General features: G+C 33.4%; 5 protein-coding genes across 6 annotated transcripts; all 5 read left to right on the forward strand.

The window, feature by feature from the left end:
* The first annotated feature begins 4,160 nt into the window (after positions 1-4,160).
* LOC122589112 lies at positions 4,161-7,832 on the forward strand. Its single transcript, XM_043761356.1, has 5 exons — positions 4,161-4,367; positions 6,032-6,146; positions 6,723-6,819; positions 7,299-7,385; positions 7,503-7,832. Exons 1-5 carry the CDS (start codon positions 4,307-4,309, stop codon positions 7,641-7,643), a joined length of 501 nt encoding a protein of 166 aa, XP_043617291.1. The 5' UTR covers positions 4,161-4,306; the 3' UTR covers positions 7,644-7,832.
* Positions 7,833-8,570: 738 nt separating this feature from the next.
* Positions 8,571-11,997, forward strand: LOC122590218 (glyceraldehyde-3-phosphate dehydrogenase B, chloroplastic). Its single transcript, XM_043762552.1, has 9 exons — positions 8,571-8,768; positions 9,068-9,181; positions 9,786-9,947; positions 10,034-10,201; positions 10,408-10,568; positions 10,651-10,712; positions 10,902-10,951; positions 11,103-11,509; positions 11,672-11,997. Exons 1-9 carry the CDS (start codon positions 8,664-8,666, stop codon positions 11,805-11,807), a joined length of 1,365 nt encoding a protein of 454 aa, XP_043618487.1. The 5' UTR covers positions 8,571-8,663; the 3' UTR covers positions 11,808-11,997.
* A 572-nt stretch (positions 11,998-12,569) lies between these two features.
* Positions 12,570-12,941, forward strand: LOC122586758. Its single transcript, XM_043758746.1, has one exon. It carries the CDS (start codon positions 12,570-12,572, stop codon positions 12,939-12,941), a length of 372 nt encoding a protein of 123 aa, XP_043614681.1.
* An 84-nt stretch (positions 12,942-13,025) lies between these two features.
* Positions 13,026-14,027, forward strand: LOC122586760 (protein ALP1-like). The gene is made up of 2 exons (XM_043758748.1): positions 13,026-13,685; positions 14,022-14,027. The coding sequence occupies exons 1-2, from the start codon at positions 13,026-13,028 to the stop codon at positions 14,025-14,027; spliced, it is 666 nt and encodes a 221-aa protein (XP_043614683.1).
* A 2,716-nt stretch (positions 14,028-16,743) lies between these two features.
* LOC122588414 (probable protein phosphatase 2C 27) lies at positions 16,744-20,806 on the forward strand. Of its 2 annotated transcripts, XM_043760524.1 has the most exons (5): positions 16,744-16,897; positions 16,961-17,094; positions 18,585-18,779; positions 18,863-19,068; positions 20,059-20,806. In XM_043760524.1, exons 1-5 carry the CDS (start codon positions 16,819-16,821, stop codon positions 20,615-20,617), a joined length of 1,173 nt encoding a protein of 390 aa, XP_043616459.1. In that variant the 5' UTR covers positions 16,744-16,818; the 3' UTR covers positions 20,618-20,806. The 2 variants fall into 2 exon arrangements, with proteins under 2 accessions (XP_043616459.1, XP_043616458.1); XM_043760523.1 differs by lacking the exon at positions 16,744-16,897 and having other exon boundaries at positions 16,910-17,094.
* Positions 20,807-21,971: the final 1,165 nt, after the last annotated feature.

The following is a 21,971-nucleotide window of genomic DNA, read 5'->3' on the forward strand; positions in this document are numbered from 1 at the left end:
AACCCGGACTAATTTAGTTAATATTTTATTATAAAATAAAGATTTTTTCTATCAGTATCTTAATTTTAATCTTAATCTTAATATATACTATAAGACAGTTGAACTAATGACTTATTAACCAGTTAAATCGTTCAATTTTATCAAATTGACTCTCGTTTATGTCATCATTTAGATAAACTATAAATTAAAAATTCTAATAATAATTATCCTTATATTTAATTTATTTTAAGTTACAATTGTCAATCAAATAAAGAGTTCTAATTGTTATCAAAGAAAGTAAAAACAATCATAATTGTTATCTAATTATCATAAGACAGGTGATTGAAAATGATCTCGCATCATGACAACATACGTATACCTGAATGTCAAATACAAGATCACAAGTATAGTTATATTTTAATTCTTAATTATATTTTCATAATAATATTACATTATAAGTATAACTGGTTTTAAAAACTTCTATGATAGGGAAATTATTTTAGCATGTGTCTTGTGGAATACCTATGTCAAAATATTCCATCAATATGACTCAACTAATAATGACAGTGACGAACATGCAATTATTGTACTACAACTTGCACACTATAAAACTTAGAAACGTATATCTTCAAAATTGTAAGATTTTATAAATTAAATGTATGAAGATCTAATATTGATAATATCGTAAACCACGTGTCCAGTGTTGGATATGGGTCTAAAATCTAGTTTGAATTATCAAATAGTTGAATGAAACAATACAACCTTGAGATTATATGCATTGATTTTAGAAGGGTTTCATAAGTCAAAAAACAAAACAAAACAAAAAAAGTTTAAATAAGTTAGAGCAAGATAAAGTTTTAAAACATGTATGGTGGTCATGTAAAACTATAAGATTTAATAGCTTCACATAGTAATATTTGGAACACTTAATTGTGGAAATTTTGCAATAAAACTTCCTAGTCCGTATAAAATATGGGATTTAAGGATATTTTTAAGCCATTAAATGATAGGGATTTCTTATCTAACTTTATTGTATTTATTTATTAAAATTGGAATTATGACATTTATTTATTGATATTGGGATTATTACATCATTAAACAAATATAGAAATCCACAAAGGAGCTTAGGCCATGCCAAATCGCCAAATTTCTTAAAATACATTCTAAAAAGAAGGGTGTAGGGTGTAGGGAGTGCCCCAGGAGGGAATAAGTACCGGATCAGTACCTAAAGAAACACCGCCTCGTAATATTGGTACCGGTAAGGTGGAGAGCATTTTGTGAACCGTGGTGTCGTTTTTCTTCCTTCTTCTTTCTTTTTTTTCTTCCTTTATTTCTTTTTTTCTTCCTTTCTTCCTTTCCTCCTTTCTTATTTATATATGTTTTCACATCTTTTCTTCATCAAAAACAACACAAAAACCTCCATATTCATATATAGGTAAAAGGTAATGTAAAAACACTATAATTATATATATGATCAAACAACATTTTTGAAATTTTTTTTTACATAGTCCAAGTTTACCAATCACTACATGGTACATACAGTTGCTCTTATTAAATAAACATTTAATAGAATAAAATGAATATAAATTTTTGATAGGTAGTCTAATTAAATATAACATTGAATGGACTGAAAGGACGTCTTCTTTTGATGATGTTGTTGTTTCTTGTCACCCAATAAACAACAAAGATAAAGTTATATAAAGAAATATCTCCATAACCCTAACCTAAGAAACACACAAAACAAAACACCAAAAATAAACACTCAAATCTCATTTTCTCTTTAGTTTTACCAACAACACACAAACATCATTTCACTCAAATCACTCACTAAATCATTATATTTTACTAGTCTTTTACTCCTAACAGCAAAAACACATCTATCCTTGAGGTAATATATCAAAAACTCAAACTTTTTGCCTTATGTTTACGTCTTACGAAACTTTGTTAAACAAAAAAACAAACAAACTTTAATCATCAAGCTTGAAATTTTTATGTTCAATAGTTCTAAAAACATTAGTTATAGCTAAATCTGAAGTTCTATACGTTTTCGTAAACAAAGTCTATGTCTTTTAAAGATTTTGTAACTTTTGTTAAACTTACTTTCTTACCAAATGAGTCTCGTATATCTACACATATTTCAAAAACACTAAATGATTTTCAAGAAAAATGTTTTGAGAGTTTTTAGGATAAAACACACAAATCTGGTCAAGAATACTCGGATATGGAAAACATTCAAATGGTTAAAAACACTCAAATGGTTAGAAACACTCAACAGGTGGTCAGAAACACTCAAATACTCAGGTGGTCATAAACACTCAAATGATCAGAAACACTCAAATGATCTTGATTTTCAAAGTTAGTCAATATTACTCTAAGTTCGAAAAGAAAGAAAATCAAAAACTCCTAGACATTGATTAAGTCAAGCTTGCAAACATTTAACTACATAAGTTAACAATGAAACGTTGTCTAAAGTTAAGTTAAATGATATTCGAAAGACATAAACGGTTAAATATATAATCGTATTATTCAATGACATAAATATGTAGATTCATTTATGTGGTTAGGTTGGCTGTCAAGCATACATCCTACATATTTTGCGCATACTTGTGTATTCATTTTAGCAGGCTATCAGGTGAGTTTTCGTAGCCCTTTTTACTTATGTTTTGGGTGAAAGAAATACAAAATGTGTTTTCATAATGTAATAACTGCTTTTATTATTACTCGGTGGCTATTGGACTACTTTACGATATTGTATACATTCTTTGATATAAAGTCAAAAGAAACAAAAATCAAAATGAATTATGATGTCGAGTTTGATACATAAGATTTTTATTTAAGGAAACTTTTAAAAATAGTTCTCTTTTATTTAGTACATAAGAGATAAGAGAAGAGACATTGTAATCTCATTAAAAGCGAGCCCAATGAACAGTGTCACGTGCCACGTGGCGCTGTTCTATTGGTCTACCTGTACCCCGCGTTTTTATCTAGATTTTGCCATATCGGATTCCGTTAAGGTTATTTTTTGTTCGGTTTTTCTTGGTTTCCTACATAGTTTTTTTTGCTTTTGTGTTTTCTTTTTATTGGTCCACCTATACCCCGCGTTTTTTCGAATTTTGCCATATCGGATCCCGTTAAGGTTATTTTTCTTACGGTTTTTGTTGGTTTATTACATAGTTTTTTTGCTTTTGTGTTTTCTTTTTATTGGTTCATCGTATACCCCCATCACTATTTAGATTTTGCCATTTTGGATCCCGTTTGGGGTTTTTTCTTGGTGTTAATCATAGTTTTTTGGCTTTTGTGTTATGAATTAATATATTGAAAACTTTTACTCAACATTTTATTTATCCTTTGTTATTTCTATTTTCGTTAAGGTTATTTATCTTTTGGTTTTTCTTGGTTTTTTTGATACCTTTTTTTTTGCTTATATGATCTCTTTTGTTGGTTCATCATATATCCTGCATCACTATTTAGATTCTGACATTACGGATCCCATTTGGAGTTTTTTCTTTGGGTTTTTTTTTGCATGGTTATCAATAGTAACCATGCTTATTAAAACTTGACACGTGGCATCGGTTATAAAGTGACACATCGCACGTTTCTTATAGTTTGGTTTTTGCCACATTGCATCCTGTTCGGATTTTGTCACGTCTTTTTCTTTTTTAGTTTTGTTTTTTCTTTTCGGATTTTTTATTACGGGTTACTTCTTTTGTTTTTTCCACACTTTTTATTTGTAATTCAACCTTATTGTGATACACCCCGTACCACTACTTGCATTTTGCTATATCGCATCCACTTGATATCTGAATTAATATATTGATATTTTTGTCATATCACATCCCGTTCAGGTTTCTACTACGGGTTACGTATTGGTTTCTTGTATACTTTTAAACAAACATATTAATAACAAAATTATTTCTAATTAAGCGGTCGAAAATTCACGGCACATATACTAAAATAACGAACCGTTTTAACGAATGAATTGAGACCCTGCAACGCGGAGTCCAAAATTTTCTAGTTATAATCATATAGAAGACAACAATTAAGATTTGGTATAAGTTAAAAAAGACATTGATAAAAACTTTGGATTGTCAAATATGAAATACGAGTACATATTAGTATTGGTTTGGTTTGAATGATAGGGAGAAAAAAACATCTCATTTTGTTAGATCATTGTTAACAACGTTCCTTACCCTCGGTTTTATCGACTAAAAAAACCAGAAAATATTAGTCTTATATCACATTAACCCCCACGCAAATTCTTTTCTTTCTCACACACACACACAAAGCGGTGATCTGAAATTCAAATAATTATAAAAAGAAAGAAGCCATGAGTAGTGCATCAGCAGCATTATCAAATTCATTGGTTTTACCTAATCAAAATGCATCTGGTATTCTTCTTCCTACTTCTTCTTCTTCATTTAATTTATTTCCATATTTTTCAATCTTATTATTATTTTTTAATAAAAAATCATTACTGTACTGTGTGATTATATTCAATTTGTAGCAGTTATATTATTTTTCTTTTTGCTATAAGTTGTAAAACCTTAGAAATTAGGAAATGTTTAATGTGGGTTTGGCTTATTATGTTTTGGAATTTTGCTTATTTGTGAAAACAAGCATATATCACCTTTTTATTTAGTTGGTTTTCAAACACTATTCTTTTCTTTAAAAAAAAAATTTTTTTTTTTACCCTTCGGTTCGTCGACCTACATGAGAGAAGTAAATCGCGTAAAACTGTGGTTAAAGGGATATGGGTTCGGGTTTTGAATCGCTATTTGCTGAATGTCTGCTATGCTACCATCGTAGGGATATTTCTCCGAGTTTTAGTGTTTTGGAAATGTCAAAGGCAATTTGAAACACATTTGGTATGTTCGGAAAATTTAGCTGGCCCTGGATTTAGGGGTCAGGGCTTTTAACTAAAAGCCGCATCAGATGCAAAAGACTTTCGTGATTTTTGTAAACCATCATCATTTCTAAGTATATGTGATTTTAGTGAACTCGTGACTAAGCTATAACGTATGTAACATTAAACCTTTGTCACATCACTCATATATATTGTTGATTTCGTTATATGGGTAAACTATTATTGTATCTGTATGTATTCAAGTTATATGCTGCTGTTAGTTATCAGTTAGTACACATTTATGTATGTATGTAAATTCATAGGTTAAACTGTTAGGATCAGTTTAGATCATGCAGGATTAGCTTAGATCTGTTAGCACAGATGTACGCATGTATCAGGGTTAGTTTACTAAATTTATAGGATGATTTTAAATAGACATAATAAAATGTCGATGGTCATTGAACACACAGTGAGTATCACATGTGATAATCGGCGAAATGTATCTACTATTAAGTCAAATGCATTTCATTTGAGGAAAAGTAGTTGATTACATACTGTATATTTTATGTTTTTAAATTGTGGGTATATGTGGAATATATCCTAGGCAATGTCTTTTCCAAACTTGAACTATAACATACTGTCCGGTGGGATTGGTTATTGTTAGATTCAAATGATATTAAGTCATATAGAACCGTCAAATCTCCATGGAAGTAAATTGTATTGTTTCAATTTTACATAATCTACTAATATAATGCTCCTAATGCTATTTTGTATAATAGTTCCAACAACTTGGTTATTAGTTATAATCGTGACCTCTATTGCTGTCACCCTAAACTTCCCAAAATCTGAAATTTTTGTCTAATGATTGGTTGGTATGATGCCATTTCATGCCATTTCTGGTACAACAGTTCTATTGGCCAACCTACATGGATATGCATACCTTGAAAAGAAAATTGTATCATTGTAAATAAAAACTAGTATTCTGAATATTCATTGGTTATAGTGCATATCTTGGTGAAAATCTTGGATCTGCTACTGATTGTCTTTGTGATGCCTTGTGTGTTGTAACAATCTACATGAGTTGATGCCTTTACAAGTTGTGCAATATTTTTGAATGTAATAACTGAAACTACATTGTGGAAGCAACCTTCATTTCTGCTTGAGAATCTTACTTTTCAGTTTGATCTTGATGTTGTGATGTCCTGGTAGGTTCCTCTCTGAAGTCGCTTGACCAAAGTACCACATTGTTGTTCGGACAAAGTCGTGTTGGTAATTTACAATTACGCACCTCTAAGAGAACTCTTTCTGTTCAAGCAAGATACAGGTAATTGTCATGAGATACATGGTTTTAAAACATGTATGGATATCAGTCAAATGTCTAAATTACCGATTACAAAGTAGAGGGACCTTTTGAACGATAAGTAATGTCACAATGCTTTTATATAGATAGTATCGTTAAATAACTCTTTGGACTTCAAGATTTACCAAAAGTAAGTCATGTTGCTATTAATATTTGTTAAAGGGATATCCCAAGGTTGACTTTTTTTAGTATTTTATGGTTACCATGTTTCTGACCATAAGTTTTCGCTGTGACCAAGTGAACCAACACAATATTGGATCTCGGGTTCTGTGCAGCAATCTTCAGTTTCTTTTTCTCTAAAGTCTAAATATCTTCTTTAATCTTTAGTTTGTTCAAATGGTTCTTTTTAATTGTTACTGATTTTCAAGTTGATACAAATTGCATTTTGAGTCGTTCTGAACCCTCTACAGTTGCATATATTTGGAGAAGAAAGTTCAATGTTTATTATTGTTTTCTTCTCTCTACAACTCTTATGTATTACCATTTTGAATCATAAGCATGTTGGTAATATTTCTTAAATATTGCTTTATTTATTTCTAGTGATGATGGAAGATCGAGCAGCGGCAGTGCCTTTGTTGGTGGATTCCTTCTTGGAGGATTAATTGTTGGCACACTTGGTTGTGTGTATGCACCTCAGGTTTCATTACTATACTTAGCAGTCACAATTATACTAGAGGTTGCAAAATGGGTGGGTTGGGTGGTGGGTTTGGGTCGAAACATTTTTTTTAATGTGTTGAAATGGCTCAGGTGTGTTTGTGCTTGCCCCACAAACATGTTTTGTATAATTTTTTTTAATGTGTGAAACATGTTGCAAACAGTATGTTAACAATAATATATCTTCTTCATAATATGAGACGATGTAGGAGGCTGTAATCATCAAGAATACACCTTTGGCAACTTTAACCGCTTAACTCATCTCCCTTTGAGCTAAAGTTTTTGATTTGATCCATATTGATAAACGATAACTAAAATCAACTTCTTTTTATTTTACCCAAAATCAACTTGTTTACAAGTAACTTGGCCGAAATTGACATGCCCAATATATACAAATATACATACAAAGATAGTTCACTCCTTTACATAGTTACTTACAGGATCATTTTGATTTTTAACCAGATTAGCAGGGCACTAGCTGGAACTGACAAAAAGGAGTTGCTCAAGAAGCTGCCAGCTTTCATTTACGATGAAGAAAAAGCTTTGGAGGTAGACAATCTTCATTCGTATTTCTGTTGCTAGTTCATTATCCAGAAAAATTATATTGGTTCTTCAAATGTGGAACTATCTTTTACAATGTACTAATTTGATTTCGTTTTCATTCAGAAAACACGCAAAAAACTGGCGGAGAAGATAGCACAGCTGAATGATGCTATTGATGATGTATCTTCTCAGTTGAAATCAGACGATGAGGGGTTAAACTCTAATGATGCTATTGTTCCAGAAAAGTCCCAGTCCGTTGCTTGAAATTTCATGGTTTTGTCATCAAAGATCTTCAATACCTGTACGCAAGATTCGTTCTAAGAAATAATAGGGTCAACCTTTTATGTTCTCTCTTGTGTTTTTGACTTCCAACATATGTGGCTATAAATTTGTCTATGCGAACCTTCATCTTTTTATAATTACAATACGTGTTTCGTTTTCTTCCCGTGATAAGATCGAATGCCTGACCTTGGTTCATTTCGAGATTACCTTTTTACATTCTTCAAAATTTTAATCTTTCCATATGACTGTAATGGTGGTAAATGACCTGAAGAAATGCTATAACTTGTAGTACTTGTACTTTACAATAACATATGCATGCTTTTTCAACTCATTGATTGGTGGTGTCTAAAATAACTAGGACCCACCATTGATACACGTGGTCCACGTGGATGCCATGTCGATATAATATCCTCTTTGCCAAGTATTTTTGTGGTAAATTGTCTTTCAACCTTGCAAAGTATCATTTTATCTTATCCTTTTAAACATTTAAATGTCTCACTTCCTATGTTTTATGTTTTTCTTTATAAGTATCATCACATTAACAACACAACTTGTGTAATATTACTTGTATGACAATATAAACAATGGTACAAACTAATTCAGGACTTTCTAATGCTCGAGTATAATATAATCACCTTCCGTTATGATTTTTTTTTTAATCGTTTATAAAAGAGCATATGACATGATTAACTCGGAGAAACCCAGATAACAGAAGCTTAATGTCTAGATTAGTCAACTAAAACTACAATTACCAAAAAAGAATAAAGTTGCAAAAAGGATGATATTGTGGTTGAGATGTTTGGGAGGTGGATATTGGAAGCATATTATCATCATCTTATCTATTTCTTCCTCCACACATTTCTTCACCATATTTTCAACCCCATAATCCTAAGAAGCAAAAAAATGTATCTATGTATGTATGTATGTATTCAAACAAAACTGTATCTATATAAAAAGAAACAAAGCAATAGACCTCTGAGTTTCTAGTTGCACTCTGTAGCCATGGCTTCCAATGCAGCTCTTGCTTCCACAAGAATCCCAACCATCACCAGGCTTCCCTCCAAATCATCAATCTCAACCTCTTTTCCATCCCAATGTTCCACTAAGGTCTTTCTTTCTTTCTTTCTCTTATTTATATTATTTTTCTTCTTTAATATCGTTAAAACGGTTTGTCGATGGACTTGAACCTGTAACGTTTAGGTGATATGTTCACCAGATAAAGTACTTCGTACACCTAAGTTACGTTGTGATGTATTTGTCTAATGACTATTAGCTTTAGTTTTAGTACATTTTACAAAACTTTGGTGTCACAAGTAATTTATTTCGTGACAGGGCTATTGGTTATCTGTTAATTAACTAATCCAATCCATCTCATAGTTTTGAATTTGATTTTGGGTTGTTTCCAGAGATCAGAAGTAGCCGAATTCTCTGGACTACGATCAAGTGGGAGTGTGACATTCGCTAAGTATGTCAAGGACTCATCCTTCTTTGATGCTGTCTCTGCCCAATTTACCACCAAGGTTTACTTTTCTTCTCTGTTGCTTGGCATATCGTTTTACATTATCGATTAATTTAGTTTGTACTAGCTTGTTTGAGGACCAGGTTATTGAAAATGTAGTATCTAATTATCATATATAGCATAGGTTACATCAAAAAGTAAACTTAAACATCCTTGGAATATTGATTCCAAAAGTTTCATTAAAAGCCATAACAAGGTTCATGAACACAAATCTGACCCTGACAAACGAACAAGATGCTTATGAGTTATATAAAGTTTTCGAGATCCAAACATGTATATGTAACCTTCAAATACTTGCTTTGTATCTTGATAGGTCAATTAAAGTTTCAAAAAAGAAGCATCTAATTTATAAGTTGATCAACACCCTTGAACTTTAGGATACTTTTTGTTTATAGATTCTTGAAGAGAAAGTTAGATTGATGGGTGTGGTTATTTTATATACCTGTTTACCAAAATTTGTTTCAACTTTCAAGTGAACACATGATTGTATAGTTTGGTTAGCATCTTTTGAAATAGTTCAATGCCTTTCACAAAAGCTTTTGATAAGGATACATTTATATGAAAATATCATGAAGATCTGAATTAAAATGAACTCTGTGAATCAGGCTGCAGTATCAGGAGCTGTTAAGGTAGAGACAGTTGCAAAATTGAAGGTAGCAATCAATGGATTTGGACGTATTGGCCGAAACTTTCTCAGGTGCTGGCATGGACGCGTAGACTCCCCACTAGAAGTCGTGGTGGTCAATGACAGCGGTGGTGTCAAGAATGTAAGTGAATATTACCACAGTTAATGTAAAGGGTATAAGTTTTTGCAAGCTTGATTACAAGGTTTCACATTTTGGTATATGTGCAGGCTTCTCACTTGCTTAAGTATGACTCTATGTTGGGTACCTTCAAAGCTGATGTTAAGATTGTCGATAATGAGACAATCAGTGTTGATGGTAAGCCGATCAAGGTTGTTTCTAGCCGAGACCCTCTTAAGCTCCCATGGGCTGAACTTGGTATTGACATTGTTATTGAGGTATTTCCAATCTTACTTTGTTCGTACATTGTATGCAGTATTATTTAAAATGGGTTCAGTCAAAATGATAATTATTAAATTGGGTCAGAATGGTTTGGGTGGAGCACCGGTTACAGATCAAAACACAAGAGATTATATTTCAACTAATGAATTTCATATATAAATTTAGAAACTTTTCTTGAGGATGAATTGTATGTGATGACTAGGGAACCGGGGTGTTTGTGGACGGGCCAGGTGCTGGCAAGCACATCCAAGCCGGTGCTAAGAAAGTCATCATCACTGCACCCGCCAAAGGTGCTGATATTCCAACATATGTCATTGGTGTTAATGAGACAGAGTATGAGCATGATGTTGCCAACATCATGAGGTCCGTTTCTATGCAATTTGTTATCCGAAGTTTATACATATGGCATTCATGAATTAAATTAGTGACATATTATTGTATTCAGCAATGCTTCTTGCACTACCAACTGCTTGGCTCCTTTCGCAAAGGTCTTGGATGAAGAATTCGGTAAGCATATGTTTCGTTTTATGTCTTCAAATTGGAAATCTGAAATTACTTTAATGAACTTCTAAACATGATGCATTGACGGTTTTTTGACTTTTCGAATGCCTGATAAGATTTGTTACATATAACCTGATATGCATCTATGTAGAACTTTTCGACTGTAAAAGCTAAACCTTTTCTGTTTATCTGAAGGTATCGTGAAGGGAACAATGACCACAACTCACTCCTACACCGGAGACCAGGTACATAGTAGTTTTTATATTTTCTTGTTCAATTAAAATTGTTGCATTTTCGTAAGTTATGCATATCCTTGCAATGAAACTTTTGTTTTTTTATAAAGAGATTAGGGAATCATAATTGATTTTGATACTTACACACTGTTGTGTGGTACAGAGGTTATTGGATGCTTCACACAGGGACTTAAGGAGGGCTAGAGCCGCGGCATTAAACATAGTCCCAACAAGCACTGGTGCGGCCAAGGCTGTGTCGTTGGTCTTGCCCCAACTCAAGGGCAAGTTGAACGGCATTGCACTTCGTGTCCCTACCCCTAATGTGTCTGTCGTCGACCTTGTGATCAATGTGGCTAAAAAGGGCCTCACCGCGGAAGACGTTAATGCGGCTTTCCGGAAAGCGGCCGATGGTCCAATGAAAGGAATCTTGGCTGTTTGCGACGAGCCACTAGTGTCAGTTGACTTTAGGTGCTCCGATGTTTCGACAAGTATTGACTCGTCGTTGACCATGGTCATGGGTGATGATATGGTTAAGGTTGTCGCTTGGTATGACAATGAATGGGGATATAGGTATGCTCTTAACTATATTTCGTTTCGTTTTTGTTAGTTGGATAACATGTCAAAAAAAAAAGAGAGATTTTCATTTCTATGGACTAAAACATCGTTGTCCATATCTTAAAATAGTGTGTCAAATATGATTACAAAGTTAACATTTTTTTCCTGTTATCGTAGTCAACGTGTGGTCGACTTGGCACATCTAGTGGCGGAAAAATGGCCAGGGGCTGCCGTAGCTGGAAGCGGAGACGCATTGGAGGATTTTTGCAAGACGAACCCATCCGAAGAAGAGTGCAAAGTTTATGAAGCTTAATTCTTTTGTTGTATGTATAATACTTTCACTCTTTAGAGCATCGTCGTTATGTAACATCATGGTGATTTATCTTTGTATGATTGACATTCGAACGACCTCGAAATTTTATTTCAAATTTTAATTTCGTGGTAACGAAAACGATATATACTTATATATTCGAGAATAATTGAAAAGCTCATTTTATTGTTCACTTGATATACGTGGTTGGTTTATTTTGTTTTGAAAAACTTTTTTTTTTCTTTTTTTTTTTTGGTTGCATACTTGCATCATGTTTCTGAATTGTTACTAGGGGGACGGAGTGGATGAATTTATGGGCAATTTATGCCTTGAAACCGCCGGCTACACCACCGCCACATACGAATTTATGGGCTAACGGCATGGAGAGTGGCATATATTGCCGTTGGTGATAGATGGAGAGAGAAAGAAAGAGGAGCGGGGTAGGTGGGGTCCAGGCGTGAAAAAAAACAAATCCCTTTTTCCATATTTTATCTATATCTATATATACATATATACATCTATTAATTTAAACTCAAACAAAAATATATATCTCTTCAAACCCAAAACCTTTTCACCAAAAGAATATCTTCAAGTTCTTCCGATGAACTTATCATTCCCCCTCCGTTTCCTCAATTATATACCGGTAGTATGTTTAATTTTTTTCAAAACACGATCAACGAAATAAAAGAACTTGAAGACTCGGAAAGCTCTCGTGAAAGCTGAACCTATATCGATCGCGAGAGAGAAGCCGCGCATAGCAAACTCATGCGCGACTACTTCGGCGAAAACCCAAAGTTTGGGGAGCGTTGGTTTCACCATCGCTACCGTATGAGCCAACGTTTGTTTTTGAAGATTGTTGCCGACATTGAAGCTACTTTCCCGTATTTTCGAGATGGAGTAGACGCGAGGGGAAGAAAGAGTTTCTCGCCAATTGAAAAATGCACGTCAGCAATTAAACTACTTTCAACGGGTGAACCGGCAGACAACTATGATGATTATCTATGTATGGCCGAAAGAACAAGCCGGGAAGCTCTCAAGTATTTTTGTGACGCGGTTATTCATTTGTACAAGCGGGGGTATTTGCGCAAGCCGACATCCCACGATGTCGCCTTGTTGTACAATGCGCATGAGGCGTGACACCATCTGCCCGATATGCTCGGTAGCCTTGATTGTACGCATATTGTATGGGGGAATTGTCATAGGGGCTTGAAAGGGCAATACATGCAAGGGGATCACAAAGTGCCGACTATCATGATTGAAGCTGTTGCGTCACAAGATTTATGGATTTGGCATTCGTTTTTTGGTCCCCCCGGATCAAACAACGACATTAATGTGTTGAATCGGTCGCCGCTGTATGATACCACTAGAAATGGAACGGCTCCGAACACGTCATTCACTTTACGCGGCCGCTTGTACAGACGTAGGTATTTGCTTACTGATGGAATATATCCTAAGCGGTCTACGTTTGTAAAAATGTATCCGCATCCAGTTGATCCAAAGGAAGTGAAATTCAAGCGAGTGCAGGAGGCGGCGAGAAAAGATGTAGAACGGGCTTTTGGGGTGCTTAAGGGAAAATGGAAGATTTTGGAACGTCCAATCCGGATTATGGATAAGGAAAAGATAGGGAAAGTCGTCGACACATGTTGTATATTGCATAACATGATCATAAAGGACGACGGGAGGGCTATCTCACCGGTTCATATAATGGATCCACCGGTGCCTGTAGCTTACGATCCTAGAGTTCTACGGGAGTTACATGACGAAAACGTCCATCATCGTCTTTGGTATGATTTAACGGAGCATGTATCGACGGTGGATTTGGCATACCTCGATGACCCAGCAGCTCAACCACCACCGATCGAGGATTTGATTTTCTTTTATGTAGTTTATTTAGTTTTAAAAAAAATGTTGCATCGTATTTTTCTTTTACTAGTTTATGTAATGTTATGTTTTTAAAATATTAAATAAAATGTTATGTATTATTGTTAAATTGTTTAAGTTAAAAAAAAAAAAGAAAAAAGAAAAAAAATAATTTGGGAGGGTTGAGAATTTATCGACCGCCAGTAAAAAGGGTTGGGAGAGTTGGAAGGTTAAATTGAGTTGTAAGGATTTTATTGGTGGAATTTGGGAGGTATCATAAATTCATTCATCTCCCCCCCCCCCCCCCCCCCCCCAATAGCTAACTTATCGTTTAACATTCAATATCGTCATCTTCAGGTTTAAAGTCTTCATACTTTAAGATATGTAGATAAATTTTATTCCTAGTTAAGTTAAAGAGTCTATTGTCATGTTTCACCACCAAACGTAGAACAAGACCTCTAGTCTTATTAGGCATGAAGACTCTTAATTTATGTTTCAAGAGGCAAGAGTTTCAACACTTGATCTATGTCTTAAAAACAAGACTCTTAATTTATGTCTCAAAAACTTAATTTATACCCAGTAAATTTATCACATAACTCAACGTATTACGAAATATGATTAATATACACTGTTATGGCCATTGAGAGATAAACAGTGAGAGTATGAAACCGTCCAAAATAAAATGGGAGGAAAAAAAAAGAGGAAAAAGACGATTTTCTTAGAAAAAAAAATATCAAATGAGTAAGTAAAATTATAAATTTAATTTATAAGTAACAAAATAAAACGATTAATTAATAAATAAAACGTCATTTAGCATGAATTCGTTTGACATAGAATATACTACCTCTATAACAAATGAACAAACAAATGAAAATCTTCATGTTTGTTCCTTCTCACTTGCTCGTTGTTTTGTAAGAGCAATCTATTTGACTTTATGAACAATTAATATTAATTATCTACTTTTATGTTAATAAATAGGAAAATGCTAAATGAAGCCCTTATGGTTTCATTTAACGTGTATAAAAAGTTGTATGTTTCCATATCAAAAGTTCGCCCTTTGATTTTTATAGTAATTATACAACTATTTAATTCACCTTAACAAAAGTTTTAAGATTTTGTTTAACAAACCCTAATAAATATTTTATATATTTAATAGCTTAAAACATTTGGTATTTAATAACTACCGTAAAAAAATCATCAAAATTTTATTTGTGTTTCTTAAAGAATATTATACTTTTTCTGAACATGAATATTATACAAGAATCTATCGACAAAAAGAAACGTAGCCGCAATAACTCATAACACACTCATTTATCATCTAACACGTGTACTTTGGATACTGCAACGTATACACTACACACCATCTTTTACCGTCTATTATTAACGAGAATCGTTAACGGACCTACTCTCTTATAAACAGAAGTCAAGACGCCGTTAACTAATCATCACTAATATCTAACGGCTGGGATCCTTTTGCAAATTAGGCAATCATGGATCAGGTCAACTACCAATTGTTACTTGACACGTGCTCCCGCCTGACATCCGCCCATCAGTTTATTTCCCTATAGATCCTTACAATTTGGATATTTTTCATAAAGGACCTCATTTGACTTTAGTAGAAAAAAAAAAGATGGTCATTCACATTGATATGAGAAAATGATGTTGTTCTTCTAGAAGACGCTACACTCGTTTTTGTTGATTATTTTCTTTGACTATATCTTTGTTCATAAATATGGATATGAAATATTATAATGTATGCTTTCTATATAACAAGTTGATATTTATAATTAATTAAATAGGTTTTGCGACTAAATGGTTGACTTTGTGTATTATTATTATCCGTTCTTTATAATCCAAAAAATAGAAAAACGTGATTAGTGTACAAAAAGTTTTAGAACTATTATTTTGATAAAAGCAATATTCTTCTTCTCAAAGGTAAAGCTTCATTTTGCTACAACACACATGTAAAATCATAAATTTTTGTTAACTATGTAAAATCTTTACCTAATACGAGCATGGTATCCGCGCAATGCAACGGCGAGCCGGCAATGACAGTAGTGGCGGCATGTATTGGTGTAGGTAAAATTATTTGATTTGAAGGGGTTAGTGGAGATATTTTATAATATAATGAACTAATGGTGTAATTTAATATTATGGGTCATTGGGTTGATGATGATTTAATTCATTAAGGGTATTATGGTCAATTCGTATGTTCTATTTATGTAAACTTTCAACATAAAGGTTATAATTTTTATATAGTAGTATAGATATAAACTCTTGTCATTTAATTTTAGAATCCAAAATGATATATGTATAAATTACATCTTGGATAGTTGGATGTATTCAGGTATGAATACCTTAAGTTTGTAAAGATGAGTTTTATCTAAACTCATTTGAGAAATAAATTAAATTATTAAAATAGTGAACGAAAGAACTTAAATGAGAGGTCTATTAAGTTCCTAATAAGTTTTTCTAAATATTTTTAAAAAAAAATATATTTGTGCTTTATTATGTTTTTGTAAAAAAGTTTTTAATACTAAACTAGTCATATACTCGTATAAGACATGATTTAAACTAAAGAACTATCGCATATCGAATACGTTGAACTTTGAACATATGAAATACAATAAAACTTTACATAGGGACCCAAATATACATTCCCATAAACAACAAGGTCTTAAATGAAACGTGAAACAACTTTTTTTTAACATACAAACAAGTAGTTGTCCTTTATTTTCATCTCCAAACACTTTGATCATCCTCCCTCCTTCCTCTCTATCTCTCTCTATACATACATCTTTCTATCTCTATAATTCTCTTTTCTGATTTCTATTTCAATACGTTTTCGTTAGCAATTTTGATTCATTTTTTTAATTTATTTATATTTATATATATACATCAGAAATACACGATCCGTGTTTGTATATATTTATATATCTATCTATATAGATATATTCATATTTAATCTATTATATATCAATTTGATATGATATGATCCATTGCTGTTGTTGTTGAAATACACTAATTAATATATATATATATATATATATATATTTTCTGTTGCGATATTTTTGGGGAGAAAGTTTGTTATTGGTATAGATATTTAATTTTTGTATGTAAGAAAAAGGAAATAATAATAATATTAATTATAATAATGGCTGCGGGGACTGAATTTTATGTGATGTTAGAAAGTGGTTTTAATAATAATAATAATAACAATAACAATATAGATAGTAATAATAATAATAATAATAATAATAATAATAATAATATTGTTGTTGGAGAAGAAGAAGAAGATGATGATGTTGAAATGTTACGAAATTCGGACCAATTGAAACAAATGGGGACAAGGAAACCTCCTAGGCATTTGTCCGGTGGTGGTGTTCGACATAGTATAAGCACTGCAATGCTTCTACAATCCGCTAATCCGGTATAATTATATTCAAAGTATATCATCATTGATTAAATGTTTTGTTGTTTGAAGTGAATTATTTGTCGTTTCGTGGAATTGTTATGTTAGGGATAAGTGTTTAGAAATGTGATTGACTTGTCATGTTTGTATTGTGCTAACAAACTTGTGAATCATTGATATTGTATGTTTCTAGTGATGTATTTATTAGGTAATAATTGGTATTGGTATTTTTGCTGATATGACAGGCATATAAGTTGTCACGTCATATGTTTACTAGTTGTAGGAATTTGAGATACATTAATTGGTAAATAGTTTGATAGGTACAAAAGTATGTTCTAGAGTTGGATACGTACTTTAGCAAAACGTAACAAGTTGGATACTTTAAGAAAAATTTAGCCTATTAGTTCAATGGACGTTAAGAAATAGTTAGCCGATTAGTTTAATGGATTCTAACTATATCTGAGTCGATATGCCCCTTGTACTTAATTAGCTGATGCCATAGTTAGCCTATTAATTAGAAGGAGCTAACTTTATATGCAAGGCAATATGTCTACTTGTATTAAGCTAGCTCATGCCACATGATCACCAATTTAAATCCAACCAATGATATTACCTGCAATGTGGAAGGAAAAACAATATGCAGGATGTGATAACCTAGGCTAATCCTACATTGCCTATGGAGATGAGAGATCATGAGTTCATAGAAAAGTCGTGGCCTTACTTAATACAACACGTTTGGGGGCCATAACATATCACATGAGCAGAATCAATGAGAGCTCTGCAGTTAAGCATGATCAAGTGAGAATAGTAGTAGGATAGAGACTCATGGGAAGTTCTGATGTGGTCTGCAAAAAAAACTAATTCGTGAATGGAAATGTTGTTGGTCGTGGTTGGCGAGGTGTCACAAGAAGTGGGGTAATATGAGTAGTTGAATCTAAGATAGTGAATACGTGACACTATTGGGTACTAGCCACCACAGTGTATGCACAATTGCACATATGAATACACATGTAAGTTAGAATATTTTTTTATACAAACCATTGGGTAATAGCCCAGTGGCCACCAGCCGCCACTTTCCAAGGGAAGTCTTGGGTTCAAGTCTTGCCAAAGGCAAACTTGAGATAATCAGGGGATTATTAAGTGGTTGAGAATTACCTGGACACTAGCCTGATTGGGGGATTAGTGGATACCAAATGGTACATGGACCAGGGGGTTTCCATCCAACTACCCTTTTTTATATTTTTTTATGCAATCTCATGCAAGTGTTTCATGTAGAGTAAAAGAAATGGTTGTAAGTGACTTGCCCATTATTTACCAACAATTTCATAAGGTAGCTGACACCTTTAGGACAATTACACAATTTTTATAGTATTTGACTAGTGCTGATTATTAGGAAGCACAGAATAATTAAAGATTTATAAGTAGTTCTACTTTAGCCTTTGATTATCATTTTATGAAATCTTATTAATCAAATAATTCCTTTAATAACCGGATTGTTACTTTTCTAGGACTTAGGCTTCGGAGTTGTTACCATGAAGCCTGTGACGGATGGAAAATCTGAATTTGTCCCCATGATCCGATCGGGTAGTTGTGCAGAAAAAGGCCCAAAGCAATATATGGAGGACGAACATATATGTATAGACAACCTTGTTGAATATTTGGATGCAAGAGAAAGTTTCCCTTCCCCTGGAGCTTTCTATGGGGTTTGTGCGTCTTACTTGTCTTTTGAAGTTACTTAATTGAAAGTTTATTTTTTGATCTAAAAATTATGAATTCATGCTAACAGGTTTTTGATGGACATGGTGGTACTGATGCGGCAACCTATGTTAGACAGAACATATTAAACTTCATTGTTGAAGACTCTCAATTCCCAGTTTGTTTGGAGAAGTCGATACATAATGCTTTTGTGAAAGCTGATCATGCATTTGCTGACAACACATCTCTTGACATCTCATCGGGGACCACTGCTTTAACTGCCCTTGTATTTGGAAGGTATGTGAACTTGCTTGTGGCTTAGCTGTGGACCTGTGGTTGCATAATGGATGGGTTGGACAATGGGTCAAACTAGATATATTTTTTTTTAAAGTTAATAACTCAAAACAGGACAATTGTTAGACATGGTTTCACACAATATTTAATCTAATTACATTGGATAAAGAGATTAGTTGATGACGTGCATTAACAATAACCTTTGGGCTGCTTTCACCCATTTCATTCTGTTTAGTTGATTCCTTTTTATTTTTACTCATTTGACCCACTAAGGATAATGTGTGTCAACCCATTTTATAGGTAACGGGTTTAAGTAGTCGCCTGAAGTTTTCAGGCTTAAGATTTCAGAATCATCTTAGAGTCACACTGTATTAGTATGTACGTGTATACATGTGTGTATCCTTTTTGTTTGTATAAGAGGTGAGATTTAGAGCAGCCAGTAAGGTTATGTCTTTGTGATCTTACCATCACAGGTTTGGGTTATGGAGACAGTTTCTTTGCAAATTGCAAGGTCCCTAACATTCACTTGGTGAACGGAGATGGCTTCTTATTGCTATTCCTATGACATTGTCAATGGAAAATTTTGACTTTCAGGGTTGATTTCAAATGGTGACAGCAATCCGTAATTTGACTTTGTAACTCATTGACCCTATGTATAAGATTGGCAAAGGTAGCAAATTGGAGATTAATGTCAAATTGGGTAACCTTTTAGTGTTGATCTGTCAAAAGTTTTGCCTATTATTGTTTAATTGTAATAAGTAATGTATAAAATATGATTATAAGATTTTATTATAAAAAATGATCTGTCTTTCAAATTAAAGAATTCATTTTGGATGACTTTGACTTTCAACTCATTTAACCCATGTCTTTTTGAGCCATTTTTTAGTTCTTCTTTGACCCATTAGAGAATCATATTTTAGTTAAATAAAATATTAGTTTTGCAATGTTTCTTTGTTGAATTGGTATTTAGTTTATGGTCTTTGTCTCCTACAGAATGATCGTAGTGGCAAATGCTGGTGATTGTCGAGCCGTATTAGGAAAACGAGGTAGGGCGATCGAACTATCAAAAGACCACAAACCCAATTGTCCATCTGAGAGACTAAGAATAGAACAGCTCGGTGGAGCTATATACGATGGTTACCTAAACGGTCAGTTATCAGTGGCTAGGGCTCTGGGCGATTGGCACATGAAAGGCCCCAAAGGCTCCACCAGCCCCTTAAGTGCTGAGCCAGAGCTGCAACAAATCCTATTGACCGAAGATGATGAGTTTCTAATTATTGGATGTGATGGTCTCTGGGACGTTATGAGCAGCCAATGTGCAGTGTCAATAACCAGAAAAGAATTGATGGTTCATAATGATCCAGAAAGATGCTCAAGAGAACTGGTTCGTGAAGCTCTAAAAAGGAATACTTGTGATAACTTAACTGTGATTGTCATCTGTTTTTCGTCTGATCCCCCTCCAAGGATTGAGATACCTCAAACACGAGTCAGGAGGAGTATATCAGCAGAAGGCCTAAATTTTCTCAAAGGCGTATTGGATGGTAACACATGATAGGTTGGTAGAAAAATATTTGAGCTCGATTCGTGTAAGAATTTATTGTTATTTTTTCTTTTTTGGGTATTAATTTGCTAAATTATGTACATTGTTGTTGTATTGATGGATAGGACTCTTTAAACTGTTAACCCATTGTTAATATTCCATGGTTTGTTCTAAATTTACATGATTAGTGATTTTTTTGTACATTAGCTTATCTGAATTATGGGAAAAACTTCTGTCATATGTGCATAATTGTAACACAAGTATCATGATATTGATGTTGATTGCATTAGAATACTCTGGTATGGATCAGATTTTATACCCTCGTCATAGTGTCATGCCATAGGAAAAGGAACGCCTCATCAAAGAAAGGAAAAGGTTTCAAACCTTGCATCGCTTAACAAACAACATGGATCACATCCTGTTGTACTCGTCCAAGAGCTTTTGCTCAACGGTCATCAGGAACTGGGATAGAGCCCCTGGATGTGTATACATCATGGGTTCGAGTCTTGCAAGCAGGGGGGTTTTTCCCAATTATTTGGGTTTCCTCCTGAAAGATATTGAGGGATGATCGCGTGGCTACCACTGATTGCAAAAGGTGGTGCCGTGAGTGATCCTAATTGCATTTAAAAAAAAACATCTTTGTTGTACTCTTGGCTTTTAAGTCAAACTAATACACTTAAGATGGTACCTTGTGAGTGCTTTTAATGTTGTAAATACTTCATTTAATACATTTAAGCTATATACTTTCGTATTTGTGTTTTCAATGTAGGTTATGTATTTCAAATGATTGAAATTTGCCTTTCCAACAGAAAAAAAAATTAATGACGTTTTCAATATCAACATACTTGTTAGCAGACAAATATAAAAAAATTAATGACATTTCCATATAAGATTAGTCCACATCGTTAATCCACATAAGCTATTTCTTGTTGATATTGGAACAAAGTTTGAACTTATGTTGTATACAATATTGATGAGGAAAACATGTATATGTGATTGGACAACAGTTTAGAAACGACGGGATCATTTGTAAAGTTGTTGTGAATTCATGTGTGAGTTTTATATGGTTCTAGCTGACTACAACTACGAGTGTTGTGTACTTGTATTCTATTTTTTTTTTGGGAAAATCTTGAGTGCCAAAGTGGTTTTACGAAAATAAAAATAAAAAGACTTCTGTTAACATTAGTTTTTTAAAATTAATAAGTAGGTTTTATACACTTCCATACTACAACCAAAAAGAGATTTTTATGGTTCCAGAGCTATCTACAGAGATTTTTATGTATATTAGCATGGTACTTGCATAATCCGGCGGCAATGGTAGAGAATGCGGTCTAGTGGTGTTGGTGATGGTACTATTGGTGGCGGT

This window comes from Erigeron canadensis, chromosome 2 (assembly GCF_010389155.1).
Source record: "Erigeron canadensis isolate Cc75 chromosome 2, C_canadensis_v1, whole genome shotgun sequence".
NCBI lineage: Eukaryota > Viridiplantae > Streptophyta > Magnoliopsida > Asterales > Asteraceae > Erigeron > Erigeron canadensis.